The sequence below is a fragment of the Portunus trituberculatus genome, chromosome 42, assembly GCF_017591435.1.
Source record: "Portunus trituberculatus isolate SZX2019 chromosome 42, ASM1759143v1, whole genome shotgun sequence".
NCBI classification, from domain to species: Eukaryota; Metazoa; Arthropoda; class Malacostraca; order Decapoda; family Portunidae; genus Portunus; species Portunus trituberculatus.
Window position 1 is genome coordinate 16,700,806 of NC_059296.1, and position 16,132 is coordinate 16,716,937.

At 42.4% G+C, this 16,132-nt stretch overlaps 1 protein-coding gene across 5 annotated transcripts in view; it reads left to right on the forward strand.

Moving 5' to 3' along the window:
* The first annotated feature begins 5,135 nt into the window (after positions 1-5,135).
* The window catches only part of LOC123517306 (uncharacterized membrane protein C20F10.07-like), a 277,910-nt gene continuing 266,913 nt past the window's right edge, over positions 5,136-16,132 (forward strand). The window contains exon 1 of one of the 5 annotated variants that reach the window (XM_045277261.1): positions 5,136-5,492. In XM_045277261.1, the coding sequence (XP_045133196.1) occupies positions 5,228-5,492 (265 nt within the window). In that variant the 5' untranslated portion in view covers positions 5,136-5,227. The remainder of the gene's footprint in view (positions 5,493-16,132) is intronic. The other 4 variants (XM_045277263.1, XM_045277256.1, XM_045277258.1 and 1 more) reach the window with 4 other exon arrangements.

Below are 16,132 nucleotides of genomic sequence, written 5' to 3' on the forward strand. Positions count from 1 at the left end.
AGAAAAAAGGCAGTTTAAGTTTTGTCGAGCGGAAATTGTCTGTCTGTTGATCTCTCTGTTGTCTATACCTGTCTATTTGTCTGTTTGTCTGTTTGTCTGTTCGTCTGTCTCTCTCTCTCTCTCTCTCTCTCTCTCTCTCTCTTCTTATCGGATCTCGCTCTTTGGTCCTACGTGTCCCTCAGGATTTATTGGTCCTGATCCACCTGCATCTGTTGCCTGTTCCTCAGCTGGCGCGGCCTGCGTGGAGCTTCCTTCCCCTGACGCAGCGTGCCGAGGGTTCTCAACTTTCACACTGACATATTCTGAATCTTGCGCCGCACCTTCACTTGTACATTCAATATCCTATAGTTCAAGTGGTACTAGTTATTAAGGGTTCCTGTATTTGCAGTGGCAGATTAACGAGATTTTTATAATATTAACAGAAAAGACGCTCTTATGAATCTAGTTTATCACCCTCCTATTGGGTTTGAGGTTCATCCCTTGCTTGTCTTACTGCGTAGTTTCCCGTCCCCTTGGTGCTAACTTCCCGTCATGTCATATGTCGCCTGTCTCGTGAAGGGTTCACGCCAAGAAAGCTGCCAGAAGCAACATGGACCGCACGTGAGGGGCGCCGTTGTAAATATAACACCTGCTCGACCCACTTACGCGTTTTCAAAAGGTACACACGACTTTCACGTGGGTAGAGACGTCTGACTAGCGAATCACGGACTGTGTTTGTAAACGTTTTAGCGTCTAATTTCTATAACTTTTAACAAATTCTAGTGGAAGTTACTTTTTTTTTATTTCTTTCAATGATGTTCGTATGATTCTTGTAGTAGTTTAACGAGTAGTTTAATTGCATTATCAGTGAGGAAATGATGCACAAGAACTCCACTAATCATTTATGTGGGTTTGAACATACAGCTTATGAGGGAAAAAAACAGCGTTTAGAAAAAGGGGTCTTGTATCAAAGACCCGCTATCAGCTTATGATTAGAGGCACGTGAGTAAGTGGAAGCGTTCTTAAAGAGTTGTGGGCGTGCGTGTCTTGCGGATATGCTCGCAAGTAATGTAATCGCTGCGTTACTGTAGTTATGCTCTTTTATGTGTGCGTCTGTACATGTATATATCCATGTTGACGTTGTGGTCAAAGGAGAGGCTGAACAAACTGAGGCCGGTATTGATTTTTATTAAATGCCAGAGGCCGTTCTTTTTTCGGTTTCTGATGTTGGTTTTGTTGTTGTTGTTGTTGCTGTTGTTATTGTGTGTGTGTGTGTGTGTGTGTGTGTGTGTGTGTGTGTGTGTGTGTGTGTGTGTGTGTGTGTGTGTGTGTATGTGTGTGTGTAATTCAACACGGTCGTCTGCTGGTCACCCAGCCAGTCTTCCCCATTACGGAGCGAGCTCAGAGCTGATAGACCGATCTACGGGTATGACTGAGACCACAACACACTCCACACACCGGGAAAGCGAGGCCACAACCCCTCGAGTTACATCCCGTACCTATTTACTGCTAGGTGAACAGGGGCCACACATTAAGAGGCTTGCCCATTTGCTTCGCCGCCCCGGGACTCGAACCCGGCCCTCTCGATTGTGAGTCGAGCGTGCTAACCACTACACTACGCGGTGTGTGTGTGTGTGTGTGTGTGTGTGTGTGTGTGTGTGCGCGCGCGTGTGTGTGTGTGTGTGTGTGTGTGTGTGTGTGTGTGTGTGTGTGTGTGTGTGTGTGTGTGTGCGCTCGTATATAGATGTAGAATAAGAAAGATATGACAAAATGATAGCAAAAATAGAGTAAGTAAAACAAAAGATAAAACATTCTTGTAGCTTGTATATCATTTTGAGGAGATAAGTGTATTGCTTTGTGGTGATAGTTCATGATGCCTTGGAGAAAAAAAATACTTAACAAGCTCCCAGCCTTGTTCCTTTCATTCATCTTTTACATCACGAAGAGAGTGCGAACACGTGTACTCAAAATCCCCATGTGTTCTTCGTGATTCCCAAAAGTTGCCGTGGACACATATTACGTATTCTTCCTGTTGCTTTTAGGTTATCAGGGAAGGCCATAAAGTTTCCTAACACATACGTCATCTCCCCTGCTAGCTGTATAGTAGAGCACAACAGTTCAAGACCTTGTATGAAATGTTCTGAGAGCGAGGTCCCTTCTTGGGTAGTGTAATATCTGGTGAATGTATGAGTTTGTGTTGGCAGTGTGAGGCTCAACAAGCTGGCGCAGACCCTCCACCTCTGCTGATTTAGCTGGATCACCCTTACTTGGTGAGAGGAAATGTGGGCTGGGGGCAAGACGGCTTTCGTTTGTAAAGCCCCATTTCTGATTAGAGCTTCAGGAAATAGCGTTATCATCTGTGTGTGTGTGTGTGTGTGTGTGTGTGTGTGTGTGTGTGTGTGTGTGTGTGTGTTTGTTTAATTGACATGTATAGCAATTTGTTGTGTCGACGGCCACGAAAAGGGAGCATAACACACAACGATGGGGATTTTCAGACGCTGATGAGGGAAGTATCCGATCACTGCCTCTGCCCACCCAGCTGTCAATTCTCATCCTGACTGGTGCGTCACTCACTTCAGAGACTTGTTTACTCCTTCAGTGAGCAAGACAATCTCAGAAATAACACACACACACACACACACACACACACACACACACACACACACACACACACACACATTTTTCCTGAAGTTCGTATATTTCGTTAGGTATTCGGGCATGAATATTAATTTGTTGTGACGGCATGACTTTGACCAGCATCTAATATATCTAATTCCACCAGTCTTTCTGTGTGTGTGTGTGTGTGTGTGTGTGTGTGTGTGTGTGTGTGTGTGTGTGTGTGTGTGTGTGTGTGTTTTCATTAGCTCTGTCAGGAAAGGAAGACATCACGCAGGAGAATTTGAGGGCACGTTCGAGGTTTATTACTGAGTGCGTGGCATTGTTTATTAATGTGAAGTCACGTGAAGGACAAAATATAGGTAGGAAAATCGGAATTGTTGTTTGAGGACGTGAAATGATGCGTCGGCCGTCTCTCTGGAAAGGTTTATAAGGATACTGCTCTCCCTTCCCTTATGACAAATCTTATAAGGCCGCTCTTCTCCTTTTCTCTCTCACTAATCATTTTTCCATCTCGCTTCCCTCGTGCAGTATTTACCTAGCTGTGAATAACGCACCTGTGACAATGGAAAGACAGGCGATGAAAAAAAATGAAACCTGAATCGTTGTACTGTATATTATTCTCTCTCTCTCTCTCTCTCTCTCTCTCTCTCTCTCTCTCTCTCTCTCTCTCTCTCTCTCTCTCTCTCTCTCTCTCTCTCTCTCTCTCTCTCTCTCTCTCTCTCTCTCTCTCTCTCTCTCTCTCTCTCTCTCTCTCTCTCTCTCTCTCTCTCTCTCTCTCTCTCAGGGCGAACTCTCCATCCAATCAAGTTATCGGATCACTAAGTGGAATTCAGCAGATCTGGGAAATGTGGTGTAAAATATCGCTAAATTGTGCGAGAAAGGCCGAGTTGTGTGCACATGAGAATATTTTACATGGTTAGTTATTGTTATATTTGATTGCCAGCCAGTCTTCCCCATTACGAAGCGAGCTCAGAGCTCATTGACCGATCTTCGGGTAGGACTGAGACCACAACACACTCCACACACCAGGAAAGCGAGGCCACAACCCCTCGAGTTACATCCCGTACCTATTTTTACTGCTAGGTGAACAGGGGCCACACATTAAGAGGCTTGCCCATTTGCCTCGCCGCCCCGGGACTCGAACCCGGCCCTCTCGATTGTGAGCCGAGCGTGCTAACCACTACACTATGCGGTGTGTGTGTGTGTGTGTGTGTGTGTGTGTGTGTGTGTGTGTGTGTGTGTGTGTGTGTAAATAACAATAATACGGTTTATTAGGAATTGCAGTACATACATACTGAAATATACATATGGGGATTGGGGGAGGAGGTGTGTGTATGCTTGTGTGTGTTTGTGTATGTGCGTGCTGTCAGGTAACAATTAAAGATATTGCCTAATTTCCGTAGCTGTATCCTTTCTAAGGGAAAGAGAGAGAGAGAGAGAGAGAGAGAGAGAGAGAGAGAGAGAGAGAGAGAGAGAGAGAGAGAGAGAGAGCCTGATTGCTGACATGACGTATGAGTATATGACAGAAAGGTATTTATAAGCGTTTTCTCTGACGTGTATATCAGATCTTTCCTTCCGTGCCTTCCTTCCTTCTTTCTGTCCTCCTGCCCTCATTTCTCTCTCTCTCTTTCTCTCTTTCTCTCATCCTTCCTGCGTCCATCTTTTCTCTGCTCTTTTCTTTCTCTCTAATAAACCTTCAATCGTTTGCTTTTTTATAGTGAAGGTGGGAAAACTACATCCCTCTCGTGACCATGCTAGGTTCTAATGACCACTGGAAGTCTTGCAAGGCGCCAGTCTCTCCTCTTCTTTTTCTTCCTCATCTTCCTTTTACTTTTCTTCTTTCTCGTCCTCCTCAATTTTCCTTTTATTTTTTCTTTTCGTCTTTTTTTCCTTATCTTCTCGTCTTATCTCTCGTTTTCCTCCTTTTCCGCTTCCTCCTCTCAGCAGACGGCATTCTCTGGTCAGGATCAGGTTGCGGGGGCATTGAATCCTGCCTCTCGGGTGTGCAGTGTGCGGCTACAGTGTGATGCTCTTTTTCCTTCTTTCCTCAGGGCTGTCTTTTCGCCACAAATTAAGGCAACTTGAGCTCAGGATCCAGCGGGGAAACATGTGTGTGTGTGTGTGTGTGTGTGTGTGTGTGTGTGTGTGTGTGTGTGTGTGTGTGTTTACATGTTTGATCGATGGCCTTTTTTTTTTTTACGTTTATAACACAATATGGGAGTTATTAGAGCATCAAAATTATTAAAGTCTTCGTGGCTATAATCAGGAGCTTGCTTGTATAACTGTCATTCTTCCCTTATCATATATATATATATATATATATATATATATATATATATATATATATATATATATATATATATATATATATATATATATATATATATATAATCTTGAGTGAATTAAGCGTTTGTTAATGACATGTTTAATGATGTAATCGTAATCACAGTCAATATAATAGTGGCGTGAAAACAATACAAAATCAATAATCGTGTGACTGGACGGTCAGCCACTGCCTCACCTCAGCTCTTGATTCTGAGTAGCAGCAGCAGTGGGTGTAGCATAACCTATCAGCACTCTATCTGTTGGGACAGAAACTCTGAAAAGTTAAGGAACTTAGCCATGGGGCATGCGTACAGGTCTTGAGTCGTCCTTCAGTGACGGCGAGCTCGTCGACGCAAACAAAGCCTCCACCATCGACGCATCTACTCCGGATGAACAAGCGCAATACTATTGTTGTCACACTCAAAGGAAAACTTCCGATGAGGTGACGTGTGGGTGGACAGGTGTGGGGCGGAGGAAGGTGGAGGTGGAGGACGTGTGGTGGAGCGGAACCCCTAGCCGCCTTCCCTCGACCCCTTGGAGGGCGCGGGGCACGTCCCTGGTGTGCTGCAGTAAGTATGACACAGGTTGTCAGCCCGCGCATGGGGCCTCGCTGCGGCCCGGATGCTGCTGTTCCTCCGTGAAGATGCTGCACACTCCACGCCTCCAGTGCGCTTACTTCATTTATATCACCTTTTAGTTATCTGATGATTTATAAGAACTCTCTATTTTAAGCATGCTGAGAATACACTCTGCCGTGCATACATATTTAGCATGATACCACACTATTATGAACGTCAGCTTGAAAGCTCAATGCCTGTACTGATCACGTCACTCTGCATGAGTATCACTGCCTCCTTCGAGCGGGGCATCCTCACTACGCCTCATCTCGCAGGGCACACTGGAATGTTTTCTTTGGAACTCTTAACAGTTCTGTGCTGCGCGTGGCGACTCTTTGGCTCAGGTGGACATTTGTGTAATTGATCATTCATTTTCTGCTCTTCCACCAGCGCACTCAGGGAAGCACGCGGAGAGAGAGAGAGAGAGAGAGAGAGAGAGAGAGAGAGAGAGAGAGAGAGAGAGAGAGAGAGAGAGAGAGAGAGAGAATGTGTTTGTTTGATCTGCTGCAGTCTCTGACGAGACAGCCAGACGTTACCCTACGGAACGAGCTCAGAGTTCATTATTTCCGATCTTTGGATAGGCCTGAGACTAGGCACACATCACACACCGGGACAACAAGGTCACAACTCCTCGATTTACATCCCGTACCTACTCACTGCTAGGTGACCAGGGGCTACACGTGAAAGGAGACACACCCAAATATCTCCACCCGGCCGGGGAATCGAACCCCGGTCCTCTGGCTTGTGAAGCCAGCGTTCTAACCACTGAGCTACCGGGCGTGTGTGTGTGTGTGTGTGTGTGTGTGTGTGCTCCAGCAGCTCGCTCGTTATGAATTCAAAATGTCATAACCAAGGGCGCTGAAGTCCCTCGAGTATCAAGGCCGCGCGGGACTTTCGCTGTAATTCTTTGACACACAGTTACCGTGAGGGGTTTGTGTGCACTGGTATACAGGACAAATTTTCACAAATATGAAAATTTCTTAAACTATTTCGAATCACTTAGCGTCCAGTGGCATGTTTTGTGTCATAGAAAGCTGAAACGAGAAATTTCGTCGGCACCATGATGCTTCCGCGGGATGACGCTTATTTTTTGCTTCTGAAGTGATCTTGTATTGCACTTGAGGCTCTTACAGCTTGCTTAAATGAATGAGACTGAAAACTGAAGTATGTTTTATTCAGATTTACTTAGATTACACCTTGGCGTACTGCCACTTAAAAAAAAAACAGCACATGTCGAAGCCTATCTTATGCATGCGATTTATTCTCTTATCTTTTATCATTACCGACAGTGAACAGAACAGTGAGGGAGGTAAGCAAACTGGAAAGAGGACATATACGGTCAACTCCACTCTGCAAGTATCATCTTACTTCCCTTCTGCCGCAGCCAGCTCCGCCTCGAGGTCTCTCCTGCACTAGTAAGTTAAGAGCACCGGGATACACAGGCCTTTGCTACTCTGGCTTCTCCTTGGCCCAGTGCTCTTAAGGCTCGAGGATAGTGCATTACGCTGCCCAGGGGAACAATTGAAACAGGGAATTGGAACAGTGATAAAAGAGAAGAGGAGGAAACGACAGAACGGCGAAAAGAAGTGGAAGTAAGATAAAAGTGAGGATATAAAAGGTGCAGAAATTAAGAGAGTAGCAGGAGGAAGAAATATTAAGAACGAAATAAGAAGTGGCATCGATTACATGATGAAAAGAAAATAATAAGATAGATGAAACGAGACAAAAAAAAAAGGAAGAAAATTATGATTACTACATAGAGAAAAGAAAAAGCTAGCATGACACCGAATATCTTTTCTTGAATTCTGTTCCTAGAAGGAGACAAATGAGGATCATTTCTTTTTTCTTATTTTTTGTTCCGCTCTCGGATGGAGGAAGTGGTGCGGGCTGAAGTTATATATATATATATATATATATATATATATATATATATATATATATATATATATATATATATATATATATATATATATATATATATATATATATATATATATATATATATATATATATATATATATATATATATATATATATATATATATATATATATATATATATATATATATATATATATATATATATATATATATATATATATATATATATATATATATATATATATATATATATATATATATATATATATATATATATATATATATATATATATATATATATATATATATATATATATATATATATATACCCCGCATTTGGCGAATTAATTAGTCTGGCGAAACACCAAATGCGAATTTCGCCGAACACGAGTTCTTTATACCATATAAATTGCCTAAAAAATGCCTCAATCAGTCTTTGGTCATTGCCAAAGTCCCTCTTTTCACCCCTAAAATACCATCTTTCGAGCTGAAATAAATTCTTTTGCCTTCACATATTAGAACACATGTACAAAACAGACCAATAAACAAACATTTGTGATGCTTTCCTCGTCTATACTCCCATTTTTCCACCCGTTTCCCTCGCCCATTTTCGTCCTTGCGGCCACCACCGGTACCACCTGTTGCGGTGGTAAAGGCCATGTTGGCGGTAAATCGCCAGAATTCGTTCCCACGCTAGCAGAACAGAGAGTAGCACAAACAAAATGGCTGAAGGGGATCCTCAAACTGCGTTTTGATAGGTTTAGAGGGAGGTCTGACGTCACCGGGGAGCCGCGTGGTTCGCCGTGAGGCCGCCATGGGATAGCCAAGTTTGAATTCAAATCGTCAAGCGTGCACTCGGTGGTCCGTGACAACCCTACCGCAAAAGTGAATTCCGCCATGCTGAGATTCGCCAGGTGCGGGGCTATATATATATATATATATATATATATATATATATATATATATATATATATATATATATATATATATATATATATATATATATATATATATATATATACTATATACTAAGAGAGAGAGAGAGAGAGAGAGAGAGAGAGAGAGAGAGAGAGAGAGAGAGAGAGAGAGAGAGAGAGAGCTGGGAGCTGGGGAATGTGCCCAAGAATTCCATCCAGATGAGATGGATATGGCAAATGGAAAGTAAGCATCCCAGGCTCCACTTTCTTTTCTGTTTCCATTTTGTGAGTCGTGGCCAGGACGTCTTCAGGGCTTCTTGTGGCAATGGGTCAGGTCTTTGTTGACGCCGCCCAGAGGTTCCTCACCTTTTCGTTTTCTATTGTTCCCTTTCATTCTGTAAAATGCTGGTCTTTTTCCTACATATGGTGGACGGTTTACTTGGCATCTCTCCATCGTCCACAGGCGCGATGGAAGGAGAGGTGGCTGGAAGTGGGCGGTGGTGAAGCAAGTGAAAATTGCTGTGTGGCGTGCGGGGAGACAGTTTAGTGGTGGTGCTGGAGTTGGACGATGAAGAGTGTGGAGGGGAGGTGAATAGTACGAGCAGCTGTTACTAGTGTTGCTGCGAGTGGTGGCAACATTGTATGGTTGCCTGTGTTGAAGTCCACCAGGCTGATGGAGGATATTGTAAAAATGTGCAATAACAGTCTCAGCTCTGAATAACAGAAATGGGAATTCTAGAAGGGAGGATTCAAGTTGGACATTCTAGACAAGAGAACACACTTGTGAAGTTTTGGTGACTGGTGCTGTACAGTTGATGGATTAAACTCTCTTTCACACTCTTTATACATGTTGGCACATTTGTTACATCTGCATTGTCATGGAAAATTGGCTTATCGCGACTGTTGACCTTCTGTATCAAATGGTCTCATGAAGCACAAAAGGGGACCTTCCACGGGACAGCGGCATCAATTTAACCTAAAGATACTGCCACTCACATATGGCCAGCTCTGTGTGACGGGATGTAAGGCGAGGAGTGGGAGCATGCAGGCGTGGACGCAAGTACTACACTTGAGCGAGATATTGTAACGAAACAACAGTTCCTTTATAAATAAATAACCAATTTTGTCACTGTTGCTTGTAGGCCAGCATTAAGCCACAAATATGAACTTAACATCCGTACACAGTATGCAGGTGGTGGAGAGATGGAGGGAAGGTAGAGAGCGCAGATCCAGGACGCACGGCCGAGCGGTTTGGCGGCGACCACAGCCACCACAGGGGGCAGCTCACGTGGCGGCGGTCAGGATTCGGGTATCAGCCAAGACGTGCTGCTTCTGTGCTCGTGTTGCATGTGTGTGGTGACCGTTGATGAGTAGGCGGTGAGGTGAAAGAACTGTCTTGCATAAGAGTAGTGTACCTGAAGGCATGGGTAGTGTGAGGGAGGCGTAGGACAGGAAGTGGAGTGGAGGAGACGGCTGTAAGGAGGCGGGCGATAGGAAGTGATGTGGTGAGAGGGCAGACGATATACGGAGATGTCTTGTGAGCAGTAGAGAAAAATAACTTCACTACGATCTTTGTAAAGTTGTACGTTATATGTTTAAAAAAGATGAAAAAAAGAAAGTGGAAACTCTGGCTCCGAACTTCGATGTTGTCATGGTAACCGTAGCGTGCACTGAATAATGAGTGAAGTGTTAAAGATAGCGCTCTTTCGTCAGTCTTGCCACCGGTTTAGTGTTTTTATCTCCATTCTAAGCCATTGTCAATTACCATGCTGATTAATGATAGGACCTATAAATGTCACCAGTCATATAAACAGGATGTCATAAATTGTGCAAGAACTCTATTAACTAGTGAACGTAAAGGATGTGGTGTGTGAATAAGAGGATGCATAGGTAGTAAAGAAAGAAAATGAAGGAAGGCACTACGAAAAGAAGACGATGAGCACAATCAATGAAGAAGAGTAAGAGGGAAACTAAGAGGAGAAGAGGAGCAGATGATGAGCGTGGGAAAGAAACGGATCGAGGTAGTGACAGGAAATTAAATAGAAGCTGTGGTAATGAATAACTGAAAGACAACTTCTACCGGGAGACGAAAGAGAAGAGAGGTGCAGGGAGAGACTGAAAGAGTTAACTGCCTCCCAGAATGACCTTGATAGCAGGCAGGGCATACTCAGTCAGCAGAAACGCAAGCTAAAAGGAAGGCCCTGTTTTGTTTTAATCAACTCCAAGGCACTTACTCTGCATAGAAAGAGAGAGAGAGAGAGAGAGAGAGAGAGAGAGAAAGCTGGAGTAATCTTTATCGACTTCTGCATGTGTGTGTATGTTTTGGTGTGTCGAAACGAGGAAGCGTGCGTAGAGTTTTCCCAATAATAGAAACACTTGACATAGCCGCGACCAACATTGCTTGGTCTGACGCTGGTGGTGAAGGAGGAACTGCGGGCGATGCTGCGCTTGACGGGAGAAATTGATTACCAAAGAGAGAGAGAGAGAGAGAGAGAGAGAGAGAGAGAGAGAGAGAGCAAACAAAAAGTAAAAATACCGACTAACGAACTATTGTCATGGGATTTCATTCACATCACACACACACACACACACACACACTCTCTCTCTCTCTCTCTGTCAAAATTATCTGTTTACTCCAAAAACTAGTGAAGGGAAAGTTAAGGGAAACTCCTCTCTGATTTCTTCCAATTCAATCAAGAACACATTTGCCTGATACATAAGCCTAAAAGAAAGAAAATGAGATAAATGTAGGATCAATTATTCTACGTGTGTGTCTGAAAAAAAGTATTATTGATGCACGTTCTTGATTTTTTTTCTTTTTTAACGCGTGCTGTAGCAATATTGAGATGAGTGTTGTGGAAAGGAAGTTAATTTTTCAGTGAAGGACGTTGCAGTCTATTAAGGAGCAAGTCCGGGTGTAAAATTGCTTAATAGGAAATGTGTTTCCGGGAGGTGGGTGATGAAAGGGAATTTTGTTTACCTGTAATTAGCACGAGGCTCAGCACCGCACGAGGACTCTCTACCTGATAAGCTCTTAAGTGATTTTTTTTTTATCAGTCTTATGATTGGCAGGGTACGTTGAGTGTATACTTCTACTATTGCTGCTGCTACTACTGCTACTGCTACTACTACTACTACTACTACTACTACTACTACTACTACTACCACTACTACTACTACTACTACTACTACTACTACTACTACTACTACTACTACTACTACTACTACTACTACTACTACTACTACTACTACTACTACTACTACTACTACTACTACTACTACTACTACTGTTGCTGCTGTTGTTGTTAATGATGCTGCTGTTGCTCTTACTTCTACAACTCTCTCCTCCTCCTCCTCCTCCTCCTCCTCCTCCTCCTACTACTACTACTACTACTACTACTACTACTACTACTACTACTACTACTATTACTACTACTACTACTATTACTACTACAGCAACAGCACCAACAATAATGGCAATAATATCAACAGAAATTACCATGATTATCACCACCACCACCACCACCACCACCACCACCACCTTGATAGGCTTGTCCTTATCATTCATTTTCTGGAAAAGAGACAGGCGAATTAGATAAAAGAGAGGATATGATTTTGCGTTGAGGAGGGAATAAATCACCACACTGCCTCGCCCTTAATCCTCCCTCGCCCTTGTCACTCTTGAAGTAATCCCACCTCTTCCCTTTCAGTCTCTCTATTCACCCCTCGCTTCCTTACATCGTTCAGTCAGTCAATCAGTCAACCTTCACGCTACCCACACCACTTCCATTTCAATCACTCTCATTTAATTTACTTCCCTTCCATTTTTCAATCATGTTTTAACTTTCTATTCACACTTTTTTTTTCTGTCTCAGCTGTTTTCCCTTCACTCCGCCCTTCATTTGTACACTTTCAGTCACTCACATGTGCACCCTCGCCTCTCTCCTCACTAACTCTCGCCTGCCATCCTGCTATAGGTCTGTCTCTCTCGTGCTGAATAGCGTCCGTCAGTTCCGTCTCTTCTTGTCTCTCCCTTTATGTCTTCCGCTGATGGTGAAGGACGTGGCTTCATGCAAGAGGTGGTGGTGGAGGAGGAGGAGGAAGAGGAGGAGGAGGAGGAGTAAGAGGAGGAGGAGGAAGAGGAGGAAGAATATGAGTTTATGGCAAATCACTTCCACGTAATGATATATGTTAACTCCGTTTTGGTAATGAGGCGGAAGGTATAGGATGCCATCTTTATTTTTCATTTTTTTTACTTATTTATTTAATTATTTTTCTTTTTCTTCTTCTTTTTCTTCTTCTTCTTCTTCTTCTTCTTCTTCTTCTTCTTCTTCTTCTTCTTCTTCTTCTTCTTCTTCTTCTTTGACTTCGTTCTCGTCTTCGTCTTTTTTTTTTTTTTTTTTCTTCTTCTTCTTCTTCTTCTTCATTTGTTGTTATCGTCGTCGTCGTCATCGTCGTCGTTGTTGTTGTTGTTGTTGTTCTTTTCCGTTTTCTTTTGTTCTTATTCATGAGTTGTTGTTGTTGTTGTTGTTGTTGTTGTTGTTGTTGTTGTTGTTGTTGTTGTTGTTGTTGTGGTTGTTGTTGTTGTTGTTGTCGTTGTTGTTGTTGTTCCTTTCTTAGGAGCCTATAATCTCGCTCTTAGAGCATCATTAAATCAATAAATTAATCAACATTTTAATATCCCTGTTACTACTGCTATTACTACTACTATTACTACTACTACTACTACTGCTTCTTCTTCTTCTTCTTCTTCTTGTTCTTCTTGTTTTTCTTCTTCATCTTCTTTTCCTCTTTTTCTTCATCTTTATTTTTCTATCTTCTCTTCTTTTTTCCTTTATCATTTTTCTCATCTTTTCTTTTTTTCTTCATCTTCATGTTTTTTTTCTTCACCACCACCACCACCACCACCACCACCATCATCATCATCAGTTTGTTGTTGTTCTTGTTCTTCTTGTACTTTTTGTTCTTGTTTTTGTTCTTGTTCTTCTTGTTCTTGTTCTTCTTTTGTTTTCTCATCCTCACCACCACCACCACCCCCACCATAATGTTAGGTAAGCACTCATAACGTGGCGGCGCACTGATAACTTTTAATCCCTCTAGTCCATCGTGACTTAAACACTCATGAGGAGAGACAAGTGCTTCAAATATTATACAACTTGAAAGACTAAAAACCTCATTTGACCGGAAATAACAAAAAATATATGTAGTATTGCCGGCTCCGTACCTGATGAAGCAGCCCTCTTACACTTATCTTTAGCTAGAGTGACATGATAACTCAAGGGATTTTAACAGGTAAATATCATTGGCTAGAAGTCGTGATGTGTCAACCCGCTTTCTCTCTCTCTCTCTCTCTCTCTCTCTCTCTCTCGGTCTTTTCCTTAATTTTTGTAACATCAGTACTTTTCAATACGTACATAACAAGAAGCTTTATCATTCTCCTGTAGTTATTGTTTTAGAAATGGAATATTCAACAGCCTTTTTTTTTCCTGGTCTCTTTAATTCTTGTAACCTTATCCGAACTCCTGGACACATAAATAATCATAAAAGAAAAGAAGAAGGAAGAAAAAGAGAGAAAGAGAGAGAAAATAAAAAGCAACGCATCTGCAACATATATATAAAAAGAATGAGAGAAAATCTAGGAGAAACTATGTGAAAGAAATGCTTAGGAACACGTGGGGAATATTCACACCTGAAAATTTCTAAGGTCGAAGAATATATAAAACCACCGAAAATTTAGGGAAACGTAGGAATATCTTAGGAAGGAAGAATACTGGAGCGAATATTATCATCTGGGAATATCTTGAAAGGTGGAAACACGAGAGTGGACACAGCTTGAGACTGAAAATTATAATCACCTGCAGTATAGATCCATGTGGAGGTGGAGAGTGTGTGGGAGACAATGTTCTGGCTGTGAGGGAAGTTCGTGACAGTGGGAAGGCAAGAGGCTGGGAGTGAGTCGTGTTGTGGAGGCAGGAAGGCGGCAGCGAAAGGGAACAAGAGTGACGTGTGGCTGAAGAAGGTCGCAGTATTTGTAGCGCAGTGTTGGTGTGGAATGAGGCGAATAGTGCTGGTCCGCTGGATGCTGGGTTGGATTGTGGGTAGTCAGTACACACACACACACACACACACACACACACACACACACACACAAACAAACAAACAAACAAACATACATACACGTAAATGAGTAACTTTGCCCAATTAGTTTCATTTGTTGCTGTAAAATTGTTCCGAGTGCCCTCAACATCTCTCTCTCTCTCTCTCTCTCTCTCTCTCTCTCTCAGTGGTTCCAAAACTTTTTCCTGGTCGTTATCCACTTTTCATACAGGATACCACTGCTAAACATAACCCATGCTGACTACAGTGACTACAATCCTACACTCATTAGGTCCGTATATAAACCACTCCACCATACTGATTCACATAACCCATAGATAAGGAAACTTAGAATTACGTTCACTTGAAATATCAATTATTACTGTAAAGCGTGTCAATGTCTTGCTCTATATCAAGAACACATAATCAGAAAAAAGAGTGATTAGTAATTACAAAGACAAAATTTTTCTTACTCATGCGTCTGGCAACAAGGCACAACACAAACTTGTACTGACCCTGCAAGTTGCCTCCACTGGCTGCTTACTCTCTAAACTCCATTGGTTTTATACACACATCATATCATCACATTAAGGCCTCCAGCGTTCTGCTACATGCCCTCCCCCTATCCCCGGGCCCATGACCTACATTTTGGGAACCACTGCTCTATCACGAAGGTAGTCTTTTCTCCTCTTCATTTTATCACTTTTTCTCCCAGTCCTGTGGGGAAACTGAGTCTGAACAAACACAGTACACAAAAACATCTCATTAACGTGATCATAATACGTTGTATAAAGGCACGTATCCAGTCTCCTCTCTTTTTCTGCCTTCTCTTTCTTTCCTCCTTTTTATTCTCCCTTACTCTTTTACTCTCTTTCGTTTGCCTCACTTTGACGTTCTTTATCATTGAAATTGTCCTCCCTTTCATCCTTGCATCCGTTGTTTGTATTTTCATGTTTCCCTCCCTACTTCGTTCCTTTCCTTCCTCATTCCCTCTCTCCAGTCCTTTCATACATCACTTCTCTTCTCTTTTCCTCTTTCTCCTTTCCTTTCCCGATTCTCTCTTTGTTTCTTTGTTCGTCCATCCACCCGACCGTTACTCCTCTCTCTGCTTTCTTGTCTATCTCTTTTATCTCTTTAATTTCCTTCCCGCCCTTGCTCTTCCTCATTCCTTCTCATCGTCTAGTGTTTACGGAGATGCCTTTTTTCCTACCGTGCGTCTCTCTCTCTCTCTATCTCTCTCTCTCTCTATCTATCTCATTTTTACGTCTTGTCAGGATAGAATCGAATTTCTCCCCAGTGTCAAAAATAATTCGTGTTCTTTTAAAGTCTGTGTGTCTGTGTGTCTGTGTGTCTGTATGTGTGTTTGTTGCTGTGACAATATGGCAGTTTTGTCTGTGTTTATCTATTCTTTATCTTTTATTTATCCTATTTACTTATTTGTTTATGTTTTATTCATTTTTTCGCTTATACATATTTTTGTGTGTGCTAGTTTGTATCTGTCTGTCTGTCTGTCTGTCTGTCTTTCTTTCTGTCTGTCTGTCTGTCTGTCTGTCTGTCTGTCTGTCTGTCTGTCTGTCTGTCTGTCTGTCTGTCTGTCTGTCTGTCTGTCTGTCTCTCTCTCTCTCTCTCTCTCTCTCTCTCTCTCTCTCTCTCTCTCTCTCTCTCTCTCTCTCTCTCTCTCTCTCTCTCTCTCTCTCTC